This window comes from Epinephelus fuscoguttatus, linkage group LG15, assembly GCF_011397635.1.
Source record: "Epinephelus fuscoguttatus linkage group LG15, E.fuscoguttatus.final_Chr_v1".
NCBI classification, from domain to species: Eukaryota; Metazoa; Chordata; class Actinopteri; order Perciformes; family Serranidae; genus Epinephelus; species Epinephelus fuscoguttatus.
Window position 1 is genome coordinate 30,060,494 of NC_064766.1, and position 15,541 is coordinate 30,076,034.

The following is a 15,541-nucleotide window of genomic DNA, read 5'->3' on the forward strand; positions in this document are numbered from 1 at the left end:
CCACCCTCAGAAAACCTGAGCTTAACTTAATTATTGCTGCTTCTTTAGTGATTATGTATTCATGTTGTAGAAAAAATACATCGGATCTAAAACCAAGTTTTCAGGGGTTTTAATTTGATGTTTTAGGGAGGAAATACTAAATCCTGTAAAAGGAATATTTCACCCCCAAATGATCATTTGTATGTCAGTTACACAAGCTGTATTACGCTATGTTTTTCTTGCACACCTCCACAGTGAACGAAGAATCCAAAAGCATTCTAGACGTATTCGAGTATAAGGATCAGAACATCTGCTCACAAACTCACACAAAACATCCAGGCATATGCTCTGTACAACTGAAAACCCATGACTTTTCACCAAGAGGTTCCTATTCAACACTTTTGCATAATTCTCACACACAGATGAGTAGTGCGCCTTCTCTGTTTATGCAGGAGTGTTTTAAATAGTAGAAGGTTTAAGTAAAGTGCATGCGTTTGGGAAGTACTGAGCGTACGACTGGATAAATAAGACTTGGATTAGTTAGTTTGTAAACAGATGTTTTGATCTAGTTTTGCCATTGTTAAACGTGGACGCTTCTTACTCCAATTCATCAAGAATTTTCTTTGTTTTTGGATTCATCGTTCAATGTAGTGATGCAAGAAGTTTTCTTCATGAATTCAATGCAACAGGTTACGACTATAAAAATCATCATCTGTGGGCTGAAGTATTCCTTTACTATTTTCACTGAAAGATCATTTCAAAGTTTTCTCAATGCTGCCAGGAAAGAGATTCTTGTAAGAGGATATTAAATCCTGTACTTGTAAATTTAATGATACATTGAGTGTGAAGATATTTGAATCTGCCTATAAAACATCGGTGTATTCTTAATCCACAGTGTAAGTATATAAGAGTTATTACTTACTCTTCTGTTTTCCCAGATATGTTGGAGCTGTTTCACCTCCACCCAATTTATTCAATTGTTCTCCAGCTGTGAGCTTCTCCTCCATTTCCTTGTGTGAATACAGCAACAGTACAGACTGTATTCAGTACTGTCTGCTTTTAGATTTATCTTGTCATGTTTCTAGAGTGAACACGCTACATATTCAAAATCAGCCCAGATCCAGCCTTTGTCAATCAAGACAAACGAGGCAGAGACGGTTATGTGACTGGCTGTCCATTCATTAAGTCTGAAGCAACAGCCAATCAACATTACTGGCTCTGGCCTGTTTCTTTTAACAGACAAAGACTTTGTGATGATGATTGGCATTTTGAAATAAATCAGTCTTCACAAAGATGACTTATTTGAAATAAAATGTGGTGGATTTAAATAAAGAGGCCTATTGGATTTTGTTTCTGTGAAAGAAGCAGGATAAAATAATACAATAACAATCTTTAATGGTGATATTAAACCAATTTTATGGCCACTTGGAGACAGCAAGGAGATATGGCAAACTTAATGGCTAACAGTTACACATCCAGCAGTTATGATGCAACATTATTATTCGTGCAGAGTTGTGTTTTTGTTTTACTGGTGAACATAAGCCAAACATTTACTCTCTTTTACCTCTTTCTTTGGTCTCCATCAACTTCAAATTAAACATCAGCTTTAAATATTGTGTGTGTGTGTTTAATCATATCTATTTACATCATAATTTCTCATTTATTTAAAACTGATTGGGCCTCATACTTGCACCAAATGCCTGACCTCACTGATGGTCTTGTAGCTCACTGGTTTCCAATCTGGGCGTCCCAATCTGCACTTGGGGTCACCAACGCTTCAGGGGGGTCGAAAGGCTTTCTTGACTTTAAGCAGTGAAAGATACATTTTCTTTTCAAATATACAGTATATCTCAGCATTTCATTCATTTCTGCAATTGAGAACTAAATGAAACTGTTACTTTTAAGTTAAGTTTAGATTATTATTTAAAATATAAACTTTAAAAAAATCTCACAGGATAAGGACACAGTGAAGACCTGAACACAGAGCCTTCACTCGCTGCTAAATAACCTCATCCTGTGTTAGAAAAGTGTGCAGTTAAAACAACCAAATAGCTAACAGGACAATGGCCAAGTGTCAGGGAAAAGAAAAAATGAATTTATCAAAAATGATTGTTTAAAATAACATTTAAAAAAAATAATACAGAGAGCGAATAGTGCAAAATGTTACTAAAAATATCAGGAAAACTCATCTCTTCTCTTGCTCTTTTTACACAAACTTCCTGCAGTTACTGCGTTCACTATTTGGGTTAACTGTAGCATTTAGGCTGTTCTGTACTGGTATTGTTATGCATCGATATAATATGAAATATTTGTCACTTATACAGGGTCCTCAGTCTGCTAAATAATAGAAAAGGGGTCCCTTCAGACTGGGGACCACTGTTGTAACTCAATGGGAGCAGCCGGGTTCTAAAATCCAACACATTCTCACTCCGACTCCGCCACATATCGACATTTGGTCATGGACTTTCCACGTCTAGATACGACATGAAAGGTACCCTGGGTGTGTTGGCTGTTGATGTTCTGGGACACCGTGTCAAGTTCTGCCTCTTACATGCATTGTCTTCTTTCAAAATGCACTTCTGTTTTCACATTAAGTTTAACGTTTACATACAGTCTCTTTCAAAATAAAAGCACTACAACACCGCAAATTGATGTTTTCTTGCCAGCAACAACAAACACACATGGTTGGGTTTACGCAACAAAAACACGTGGTTAGGTTTAGGCAACGTAATGAAGTGGTTGGGTTTAGTAAGAAAGAACAGGGTTTGGCTTTAGAATCTTACGGGATGCAAACATCACTCTCTCGGGTGAAAGTCGGTGTTTGTTGGACCAATCCACTACCCCTCCCTCCCACCCCAGTTGGACTTTTGCAGCCTTAACCTTCGTCTTTGCCCCGCTGCCTTTCCCCTGACACTGCCAGGTGTAGTTAAACTATAATGGCAAGTGGCCGTGTTATCATGCTGACGTTGAAGGACGTCTTCTTTGGTTGGTTTCTGACGCCACAAGTCAGTGCCCAAGAGACGGATTTCAACGACTTCTGAATAAGACCAGGCTCTAGAATCTTGTGGAAGAACCTCACGGAGAATTGAAGGCTGTTAAAACAATATATTAATACCTCGTTTTTGAAAAAAATGTTAGACAATCATATTGGCCGTGTGGTGTAGCTTGTGTGTGAGTGTTTCATTGTTTTGAGCCACTGGCGACACAGGCAGGTAACGAGAAGAGACACACGGGACACTTCTGACAGAGTCACATCATGCTTTTATGACGAAAAAGGAGTTCATTTACAAGACAGACAGTATATAAAACATACATTGAAATAAAAAAAGAACTCATATGTGTTTTATAGACAAGTACATTATTGTCTCATCCTTCCCTTTGAGACCAAGCAGCCATGGGACTGAGCAAAACATGGGTGATCCCTGGAGAAAAGAAGCAGCAGTTAAATCCTATATTACTATACCTACACTATTTACAGTTCAACAGTCATTTTCCTCTGTCAGACATGGCAAGGAGGTCTACAGATTTGATGACATGATATGGCTAATAGATCTAATATGTACAGGTTCTGTTCTTCACATCCAAGGATCCACACAGATTTAAATGTTATAATTTAGGTACAGTCCGATGTTCCTGCAGCCAGTGAGGATGAGAGTCCAAATTTGATGCTTACTGTATAACAGACTCTATTATGAGCCAGTCATACGCATTAATGATTGATTAGAGGACATTATTCAATCTGACAAGCCGAACAACTTGTCTTTATGATAGCTCTGCATTTAATTGGAGCGCTCAGCACCCATTCCTAGGTTTCAGGAGTCGGTAACGACCGTGTCAACAGGGAACAAATGTGCATTAGCGCAAAAACTAAGAGTGATCGATGAAAAATGTTCTGAAATGTTTAACGAGGTCGGTGCCAAGTTGATAGAGACAGTAAGAGAGAGAGAAGACAGAGAGAGGAAGGAGAGAGAAAGACAGTGAGAGAAGAGGGAATACATTTACCCCAGCCAAATTTGAGAAATAAACTATATCTTCCATTAGAGGGCTCCAACAAATACAGAGCTATACCGTAATGACAGCTTCCTCTGAAGAGCAGGAGAGGTAAGACAGCGTTACATCAGCTCAGACCTGGGAGAGAAAAAATAGTCGAAATCTGGCACCATCTCGTTCTTAAAAGAGGAAAATCATCTTAATGTGGAAACCTAGGAATGAGTGCCAACCAGGTCTGTAAGAGCTCTGTACGCCTCCTCCTGCTCCAGAGGGATTCTGGGAGAGTGGCAAGGTTCAAGACAGATCAATGAAAGTATGCCATTAATAATCCTATCCCCATACAGCATTGATCAGTCCCACCATCCTGCTTGGAATATCAATCATTTTATCTACAGCTTACACATCCTCTGTGTGTGGATAGATATGTGTAAAAGTACAATCATCCCAAGTAAACAAATGCTTCTTTTGTAAGATGCACGCTTCTTTGAATATTCGTGAATGCAGGTGCAGGTGATTACTCGCCCCTGGCTTTAATTTGTACCACATTAAAAACACTTTAAAGGGGACCTATTATGCTTCTCTGTACTTTGTGCCTTATGGTGTTACAATGAAGGATGTTTAAATCACATGTGGCCAAAGTTTCAAATGATGAGGTAAATGTATGTAGAAGTAATCCCCATTAGCAAAGAAACTAAAGTTTTCTACCATCTACCATACGAACGTTTTTTTTTGGTGACAGATTTCTTTTTCATCTGCTCCGGGTGCACTACTGCCAGTGTTTACATTATGTAGCCTACACTGCTACATGTAGCCACATGCTAACATCAGGGAAATATGTAAACTTAGTTGCCAAGGTTGCTAATTTTCCCCTGATTTTGGTTCAAATTCCTGCTGGAACATGTCTGGTTGTGCTCAGAAGCCTTAATTGGTGATCTTTCATGTTAAAATATTTTCCATTACACTCCTTCTTAGGCTGCAAGTACACTACTAACAAACACGTGGTTGCATGCTAATGTCAAGGAACCGTGTTAACTTGGATGCCAACGTTTTTCTTGCCAATTTTTGGATTATATTCCTGCTGGAACATTTCTGGTTTTGTTAAAAAGCTTTTACTGGTGATCGTTCATGTTAAAAATTGACAACAATTTCTGTTACAGTCCTTCCTCGGCTGCAAGTATACTATAAACAAACATGTGGCTACATGCTAATGTCAGGGAGACATGTAAACTAGGTTGCCATGTTGTAAATTTTTGGGTCATCTTCCTCATGGAACACGTCCGGTTGTGTTTGGAACTTTTATTGTTGATTTTTCATGTTAGAAAGTGCTGCTATTCTCTGTAATAGTCATTTACTAGCTGCAAATCAATGTGTGTAGCTACATGCTAACATCAGGGAAACATGTAAACTTGGTTGCCAATGATATAAATTTCACCCTGATTTTGGATCATATTCCTGCTGGAACATGTCTGGTTGTGCTTAGAAGCTTTTATTGGTGATATTTCAAAGTAAAAATTGTTGCTATTATCCATCACAGTCATTGCTCTCCTGCAAATACACCGCTAAAAACATGTAGGTACATACTAACATCTGGGAAACATGTAAACTCAGTTGCTAATGTTGTAAATTTCTCCCCAATTTTTGGATCATATTTCCCATGGAATGTCCAGTTGTGTTTAGAAGCTTTTCTTGTTGATTTTTCATGGTAGATAGTGCCACTATGCTCTGATAGTCATTCCCCTGCTGCAATTACAATGCTACATGTAGCAACAAGCTAATATCAGGGAAACATGTAAACTTGGTTGCCAATGATAGAAATTTCTCACTGATTTGAGATCATATTCCCATCAAAACATGTCTGATAATGTTTAAAAGCTTTTTTTATGTGATTTTTACGGTAAAGCGCATCGCTATTTTTCCATTACAGTCATTCCTCGGCTGCAAGTACAATGGTACATGTAGCTACATGCTATTGTCAAGGAAATGTGTAACTTTGTTCGCTTATGTTGTGAAACTCTCCCTGATTTCGGACCATATTCTCAGCAAAACATGATTGTGTTTAAAAGCTTTTTCTGAGATTTTGACAATAACAGTGTCTCTAGTTTCCATTACAGTCATTCCTCGTACATGTAGCTACATGCTAACATCAGGGAAACATTTAGCCTAATCTGGGCTGCTAGTGTTTTTAATATTCTCCCCAGTCATGGTAAAAAAGTGCCACTATCCTTAGTCATTCTCCGGCTGCAGTGACAGTGCAAAGATGTCAAAATACGGTCAGGAAACGTTGATGAGTCAGAACAGAATGGCCTTTTTTGGGAGGTGGGCTTAAAGAAACAAACAGAGCATTTCAGTGTGAAAACAGGTGATCCATCACAGACAGTGAGGAAGTTTTTTTTTTTTTTTTTAAGATTTAAATATGTAAACATGTTCTAGCAGTAACCTTAAATACAAGTATGAACCTGAAAATGAGCATAATAGGTCCCCTTTAATGGTCCCACCTGCTCTTACAAGAAGTCTATTTCAACCAGTCCCATGGCCAGCAACAATGGCACCCATAGCTCTCCGTACAAGTGTAGGTGAGAGTTTGGCAAGACCAATCACTGTATACAAAAGGCATGCATAGATTAAACCTGCTAAGACCACAAGAAAGAAAGTTTTGTTTTCTCTATTGTGAGGAACCGACCGTTTTGCCGATCAGCTCTCAGTCAAATACAGAGAAAGAATGATGCTGTTACGTTTTATCATGGTTTGTTATTGTTTGTCGTGAGACTGGCGGAGGGGGCGTCAGAAAGTATTTATTCAATCTACAGACTGAGTCCCAGCAAACCAGGTCAGAACTGCTGCTTTTGATCAGATGGAGGCCTCTCCTTATTACTCCCTCACAGGTGGCTGAGGGCAAACATCGCCCCCAGACACCCACAGCGGAGAGGAGGTCACGCTATGGCTATAAGAAAAACAATCAGTAAAGCACTGACTCATGAAGCTAACAGTCAATTTGCTCTCTTTAGTGTTTCACTGTATGAGACCCAGAGCTGTTGTTTTATCTTCCCCACCACATAATAACACTGGTACATCAGCATCGGCAGTATGGTCCCATTTGTTGCTGTTACTCACATTGACCACTTGGGGTCAGTATTGCCACATAGAAAGGGGGGCAGTGGAATTTGTCTGGTCAAGGTTAAGATGAAGCATTTGTCTGTTCAAGGTGCTTTAAACAATCCTTCAGCAATGCTCTGCCACATTATACCTGAATGTCAGTTAACAGCGACTGCTTTGCATCACCATCTCCAATTCAAGGAAACTACCATATGTAATATCTCTATCAAATAAAAGGTAAAATGACACCATGAATTCAGCCTCCAGTCTTGGCGTGAGACACTGTTCTGCGAGGTCTGTTATGGAAATGGGACTAATAAGCCAAGTAATCACCCAATCACCCGAGCTCACTTCTCCGTCATCCCATTACTGCTCCTCTCAGCTCTGATAATTCAACTCAAGTCTAATCCAATCGCAACAGCAGCTGTAGGATCTGGAGTCGGAGATGGATTCATTTAGAGCTAATATGGAGCCAGAAATGACATGAAACCAAGAAAATGCACGTAGAAATGCAGTCGTCTTGGCCAAATAGTGAGACAACAGCAAAGAGGGCTGGTCCTTCAATTGAGAAATACAACTGAAACATTAGGAAATTATGATAATAATAAAAAAAGGAATAATTCTGGCTTGGCTGGTAATGACGCCATGATCATTGCTGCCAAAGGCTTTGTCTTATTTTGGTGTGCGTCTTTGAAGAGGTCCCCAGCGGAAGGAATGGTTGTTGCTGCAGTTGCTGCTGCTGCTGTTGTAAATGGGGCGTCTAGACTACAGTACACCAACCCCAGGCAAGGGCGAACCGGAGGAGGGAGCGCGGGGATCACTCAGCCTACTTTCTCAAGTATCACGGCAGAGGAGATGAATCAAGCTCAAGCTCGTGTGGTATCTACAAACACACAGAGTCTGACAGCCAGACTGAGGCAATGGCTTGGCTGCAAAGCCATGTGTACTGGCACCGTTAAATAAAACGAGAGAGCTGCTGAACAATTGTTTGGCAAAGTCTCCATCAATTAAAATTTTTAACGTATTTCTAAAGCCTTTGATAATGGATCTCTGGCAGGAAATTGAAGCTGGAGGGGACAGGAAGGCATTCAAGGACTCGTGGGGCTTGAAGAGACACAGGCGCTTATTTTCAACCCTGACCAACATGAAAAATGTCTGTTTTCAGTGAATGAGCTGCTTCCTTGACAAAATGACTCCACAGTAGGCAGAAAGTGAGTGTAGGCTCAAAGTCACGGTATTAAAACAACCCAACCCCCCTTTCTACATTTGTAAGTTAAAGTGTGACAAGATATCATCAGAGAAAATACATACAGTACAGTCCGTGGGGTTTCATAGCCAGAGAAAGATCCCAGAGCGGCACTGAGCAGAGCGGGGAAAGTTCCAGAAGTGGTTTTCGGGAATGAGTAGGGCGTGAAATGGGAACCAATGTTTTTTTTTCTTTTTTTAGGGAACCTGGGTCACCCCTTTCATCTTTTGTCTCCACTGATCCAGTCACTGCTCCGTGTTGGATGACATCACGAGGAGCAACAAATCATAACACGACAACACCGACCACACAGAACACGTGTCTACTACCACACAACCATAATCCAGCCTAATACTGTGAACAGGGACAACGAGGGGTGGAAATGTTAAGAAGACAGGGAACGGGAAGAGGGGAGGAGGACGGCAAAGAGGGGGAGAAGGAGAAGAAGAAGATAAAACGAAAACACACCCTCATCTACGCTTACATTTGTGATTGATGTTTGCACAATAACACCATCGACAATCACTACAGACATTCTCACTGTCTTCTAAAACGTAGTTTCCACTGAGAAATACCAGGGAATGGAAACACAAAAGGGTCAGCTCAGGGAGAGGAGACATCCATGAGGGTGACGTCCTGTTCTCAACACAGAAATGGCCGCTGACACTGTTAAAGGGAATGAAGAAAAAAAAACAAAAAAAAAAAAAACAGGCCAATTTGTTCATCTATTCTCATTCGGCCTCATGAATCTTTAACAGCTGCTGAGTTATTCATCCTGACACAGAAGCCGTGGTTTCATCATCCCTCACTGGGGACGAAAATGGAGTTTGCAGGATTTATTTTGCAAAAGTTTGGAGAGTTTGAGGTTCTCTCTTACCTGGGGCAAATTATTTCCAAACCGTAAACTTGCCTTTATACAATGTCGAGGTGCTTCACACGAGTGGGTCCCTACTTTCTACAGCATGACCCCTAAAATGACGCAATGTGTGCTCCTCATGATATATTGCACGTCAGTGAAGTGAAAGGCACCAGCTGTATATAAATCTGTCACTAAGCTTTAGATGTTATTAACTAAAGTGGCAAACACTATATTAAATTGTTGGTCATCTGTAAATGTAGGTTGAGTTTGGGGGATACTGGGGAGTGATGATTAAATACCCCCCCCCCCTCCAGGAGCCTGGAGGTGGATGCTGGGGTGGAGGTGGTGCTAACTGAGCGACATAGACCATGCAAAGATAGAGCTGGGAAGATTTTGCAGCTTAAATAGACTGCCAAATTGTGAGGGTGTGTTTTGTAGATGACATATTGGGAGTGACGTATGACGTGTGTATCAATCAGTGCAGCTGGAGTCGACTGCCTGAACGAGCTCGCAGGCGTCGCTAAATGTGTTTTGGAATTGGCCGTATAAAATAATCTTAAATATTTGATTGTGTTAACGTGACATCATCAGCATAATGTTTGGTAATTTTAGCCGAGGTGGGACAAACTCATTGTTTTGCAAGTCATGAGTAAGTCTCAATTTTCTGCACTCAAATCAAGACTGATAAGTCCTAAGTCAAGTCCCAAGTCCTAAAATTCCAAGTTTCAAGTCCTGAACAAGTTACAATATGCTCTTTACCAAATGTAATGCATTGCACTCCCTGTTTTGGTTTAGCATGCTGCTTGTCTAATCCAGAGAGCACTTCAATAGTGGAGCCCTCAGCACCAAACATAAATGTATTTCCATCTATGACGAGGTGTTCTTCACTGAACTGGTGCTTGGTAATGTAAATCCTTTATGGTTCTCGCCTGCAACTTGATTGGATGTTGCTGGATTGGTTTAAACAAAGTGGATCTGCGGAATAAAGTGGCGACTTGCTAGGAATGAATAGTGTTACTGTTAATCGTTGGTTCCGGAAATTAAGGGAAATGAAATGATTTGTAGCACATTTCTAAACAACATTTTGTTTAATCTTTGGGCTTAGGGAGAAGAGATCAAGTTATTTCAAGTCAAAAGGCTCAAGTCCAAGTGATGTAACGAGTCAAGTTGAGTTAGTTTTTTTGATTTTGCTGATTCTAAAATCATCAAGTTTGTGACTCTATTCTTACTTGTTATATGTCGTGAGTTCACACCTCTGAATTTAAGGGATATTGGGTAAAAAACTCCCAGTTTAAGTTATAATCAAACAGCATTTGGATCAAGTGTCAGGTTAAATATGTCAACCATACTCTGTTAGCTCTTAAACTCTTCACTGTGAACAGGTCACATGATTCAGTTAGCTATACAACAGTTACACCTGGCTGTTACGTGTGTAAATATTAAAGGTTCAAGCAATCTCAAAGTAAGAAATTGTTTGTTGGGTGCCAGCAATTAAATCTAGTGATTGGTAAATCTCTACTTAACACTTTTAACTAGGTTACGTTACAAAGAGCTGGTGCATCGACTCCAGAGAAGCTAAAACTATTCTATAATTGAATAATTTAGTGCAGCAGAGCTAAGTTGTTTTTTCTCTTTCTCATCTTATTTATCATCTTGGCACATCCCCAGTTGAACATGTGACACTAGTTTAGGAACCATTGATTGAAATATCGCTCTGCCTGGTTCTGGCTGATGTGCACGCTGAGATGTGAAATGCCACGAGCACTGTCTGCTGCGTGAGAACTTTTTTGGGTGTTGAGAACAGAACAGCCCCTCACAGAGGATGGGGAACTTTAAAACGGTAAACAGCCAAAAGGTCACGGAGAACAACAGCAACTGAGGAAATTAAAATGGAGGACAAACAAGAATCAACAGAACACTTCAAAGAAAGTTTTTTGTTGTAAATTTTTTTTGTTGTTGTTTTTTAAAACCACAGTACTACTCTCCACTATACGATGCACATGGCGTGGGTAGGGTTAACACGACTTCATTTACATTTTGAATCCTCGGTCTCCAGCCAGGGACCCCTCCCAAAGGAGGACCCAGTGGGGGTGTGTGTGTGGGTGGGGTAGGGTTGAGGAGGGGGGGATGCACTGGGCTAGGGGGGCAGAGACATTCGCACACCGACCGTCTTAGAGACAGAGAGAGACAGCAGTCGGCGTCACGAGCTTCATCAGTTTGTATGTTTATTAATGTGTAACTGTGATTGTTGTTGCTATCAATCTAAGAAACCTTGATGAGGCTTTGCCACTTCTATGTATGTGTGTGTTTGTGTGTGTGTGTGTTATGGGGTGCAACTTTATGCAAGCCCAGCGACAGCAGATGGTCTTATGATCATCACACCAGCTTGTAAGATGGCAGTAGCAATAATTATTATTATATAACTGAATCATGCACACATTACTCTACTGTATAAAAAGAAAACAACCTACACATACTATGGCTTTGTTTCTTCACTCAAACATTTACATCAGTTCTCTCTTAGAGAATGAATTTTGGCTTTATGGCTCTACATACAGTATTGCTGGAATGTTATATCTTTAACAGAGCATGTATGTGTGCTTACACTCACTCTGGAGGCTAATTGTTTCACTTCTCCTGAGAAAAGGTGCTGTACATGTGTTGCTATGTGCACTAGAATGTGTGTTTATGTGAAGACCCCGACAGCGTGTCCTCTGTCTGCCTCTGAGTATGACCCAACTCTCCGGGCTGCTCCCCCCTGGCAGCGCTGGGAAGGTCAGGCGTCCACCAACACAGCAGAGGGGCAGGGACGGAGGGTGGGCCGGCAGGTTGAGCCTCTCCTGTGGATGAAAGAGCATGAACGGAGCTTGTGATGTAGGGACTTCTTTTTTCCCCTCTCCTCTTCTACCCAGCGACCCTCCTGCGGCCACCAGCCCCGTCCCCGTTGCTCTCTGTTGTGTTGGTTGCTATAGTTACTGTGGCTGCCCGTGTCCGGTGGGCTTGACTTCCTAACCAAACCCTCCGGGCCACGGGCAGCCACGCCAGCTCTTGGCCAGTGTGCTCGTCCCAAACTCACACAGCTAACGTTGTCGCAAAATCTCACAAAGAAGAAAAAGGCCGAATCTTCGGTCCAAATCCATTTTGCTTCTTATCAGGTGTTATTATCAGATTGTATTTTACATCCATTAAGCTTTTGTTCATTAAAACAAATGATGTATGATAATGCTAATGAAGAACCCTCCTCACTGTTCAGCCGTGGTCAGATTAGATTAAGGAGGCTGTTACATGCTCGATAGAAAAACATATTCAAACTGTTTTTCAAAACAATTTGTTTTATTTGAAGGTTTGAACAACTTAACTCTCAGCTGCATTTCTACATGATTCTTAACACGGCAGACTTTAGAGGAGCATAGCTACAGATGCTATAAATGGACGGTAATCAGATCTCCCCGCATCACATTTCTTTTAAAATCCCAGACTGCACAGAATACAGTAAAGGGAAATTTAAATGAAAGAGGAAATCTTTTTTTTCATTATCTCAGTAATGTAACAGAGAGACAGGACTACCAGCATCCCACAGCTTAGTAATAATGCCAATTTCAAAAACTTAACTCCTATAATTCTTGAATTGATCATTCTTGTTAAGCATGGACCACAAGTAGCTCTTAAATCTGTCAATGCTGTAGTTCTTTGCCGTGTCATTCACATGGTTTTTCACCACAAGCTGAATAAAATCACTGAGGGGCAGAGAGATCAGGGTCGTTTTGTTTTCATTCACAAATCAAATCAAATCAAGCCATGGCTCCAGTTTTAATGTGGGCGCTCAATTTTGAATGGAGCCATAGACAGAAACTTATATTGTGCTTTCACACTTCTTTGCGAGTCAGTGGCTGTGTGTGTTTGCGTGTGTCAAACACGTTTTTGGGACGTGCTCATGCCTCCCCTGAGGGACCCCTGGCTGCGTTGTTTCATATCATCTTCATGTTGAACTTCCTGGTCCCTCCTGAGGAGCCGCCAGTGGCGGGTTCAGATTTCCGGAAGGAGTACTCCACTGTGAAGTTGTTCTTGCGTTGGCCGCGTCCCCGGCTCCACACGAACAACAGCAGGAAACAGAAGAGGACCACCCCCAGGAAGGTGATGCAACCCATTGCCGTGGAGACCAAGATGGTGGTCAGGTCCAAGGTGAATTTGAGGAAAACGCGTGTGCTGTTCAGATTTGTGTCGTTGAAGAACTCGCCGCTGTACAGCGAGCGGTTGAGAAAGAAGGCTGAGGCGGCATCTAGCGGCTGGCCACGCACTGTGAGTGTGGCGAAGTAGGTGTCATTGCCTCCGGCGTTACTGGCAATGCAGATGTATGTTCCGCTGTCAGTAAGCTGGGCGTAGCGGATCTCCAGGGTGCCACTAGGGAGAACAGTAATGCGCCCTGAACTCTTGGCTGTGATCCGTCTGCGCTGTGGGGAAATCCAGACAATAGCAGGTGCAGGTTCTCCTTCAGCTCGACACAGAAAACTCACCGGTTGGCCCTCACGCGCTATTACCTGTGGGAGGTGGAGGAAAGGAGTGCACGGACGAATAAAAACAGCAGAGTCAGAAAAACACAGGGGAATATATATACACAACTAAATCTGGCACTATTACAGAACAAACTTTCTGTGCTTGTAGAAGCAGAGTAACTTCAGTAATGAAATCATGAGCATTTATTCATTTCTTGCTAAATATCAAACCTGAATGTGATCATCATCATTACCTGCTGCAGCTTACGGTTGCGTATCTTAGGTTTCTGGCATGTAAAGTGATCGAAGAGTGCAGAATCGGTGAAGGTGCTGAGGCTGACCCCTTGCACCTCCACCGGCCCCGCACACACGGGCACTCTGCCGTCAAAGTTGAGGGTCTTGCGTCTTTGCAGGATCCACAACAGACGGCAGTCACACATCAGGGGGTTCCCATCCACTCTGAGGGTCTCCAGACTGTTGACAGAGTGGAAGGAGCCCTCTTCCAGAGTCTGCAGGTCGTTGGAGGAAAAGTTGAGGACCCGGATCTGTCGAAGGCCTCCGAGGGCGTGGAGCTCCACTGTCGTCAACCCTGTGCTTACCATGATGAGCTCCTTCAGCCTCAGCAGGTCTTTGAAGGCCCAGGGCTCTAGTGTGGTGATGGGATTGTATGACAGGTTGAGGTGGGTGAGGTGCACCAGGTTCTTGAAGGAAGCGGAGGGGACGGAGGTGATGTTGGTGTTGGTGATGGAGAGCCAGTGGAGGTCCAGGCCCTGGAAACTTAGTGGGGAAATGTACTCAAGGTACGGCCAGTGATCGATGTCCAGACCCCGCAGGTTGGAGAGCTTGCGAAAGTTCTGGTCCTCCAGGGCGATGATGCTGAGGTGCCGGAGGCGAAGGGTGACCAGGCTGCGCAGGTAAGACAGCGTCTGGCCGGAGATGGATGTCAGGTTGCAGCGCTCTATTGTGAGATCTTCCAGCCCCAGCAGCCCTGAGAACGCCTGAGAATGAGGGAGATGAAGGGTTTTAAAACTTAAAATGAGATTTATTTTACATATATGCGTCATGGTCAGCAGTGAGTATTCTGTTTTATGTTAAAGGTGCACTATGGAGGATAGTCGGTTGCTGTTTGTAAACACGCTCGCTAGCAAAATTGAAAGCCTACTCAAGACTCACTCTTGTTTGGTTTTGTCTCACTACCCAGGTAGCCAAAATGACCTGGACCAGCATCGGCCCAAGCTCAGCACGCCAGACGAAATAAGTCAGGCCAGGTAGGGATACCGACTCTGTGAGATTCAAGATTAATTGGGCCAAATGACCTGCCTCAATTCCAGCTGCTGACAAAAATGACCTGGCCCAGCATCAGCCCACACTCTGCACACTGGAAGAAATATGTTGGGCTGCGTCTGGCTGCTGACTCAGCTTAAACTTGGGATGAATGGCACCCCAGAATCTGGCCAGTTTATTTGGCAGCCCACATTGCTATCACTGGGTATATCTGAGTTTATTCAGCGCTGTGTTTCTTGTGATGCTTGCTGTTCATGAACTGTCCTGACCTCACTGGGACCCGACCTCACCGAAGGACTATCAGGGTACACGTCCATAAACATCCAGAGCACAGAAAAATAAGAAGAAAATAAGAAAATACAGACAGAGGGCACAGTCTCTGCAGAAAAATACACCGCCACACACTAATAGTGGGTCATAAATGATGATCGAGAGGGATGACCTTTGTATGAGTCTGTATTCTTTTTTTTTTTTTTTTTTTTTTATAAGGAAAATCCTGCACCGTATATCTTTATACAAACAGAAGATAGATGGAGTGTACTTAACTGATGACAACAACAGGAAGGTCTATTATAATGATACAAGCACAAGTTATAA

General features: G+C 42.2%; 1 protein-coding gene across 2 annotated transcripts in view; it reads right to left on the reverse strand.

Moving 5' to 3' along the window:
- Nucleotides 1-3,298: 3,298 nt before the first annotated feature.
- The window catches only part of LOC125902380 (leucine-rich repeat and immunoglobulin-like domain-containing nogo receptor-interacting protein 3), a 66,494-nt gene continuing 54,251 nt past the window's right edge, over nt 3,299-15,541 (reverse strand). For both annotated transcript variants that reach the window (XM_049598688.1, XM_049598687.1), the window contains exons 4-5: nt 13,915-14,658; nt 3,299-13,705 (exon numbers count right to left, since the gene is read on the reverse strand). In XM_049598688.1, the coding sequence (XP_049454645.1) occupies nt 13,136-13,705; nt 13,915-14,658 (1,314 nt within the window). In that variant the 3' untranslated portion in view covers nt 3,299-13,135. The remainder of the gene's footprint in view (nt 13,706-13,914; nt 14,659-15,541) is intronic.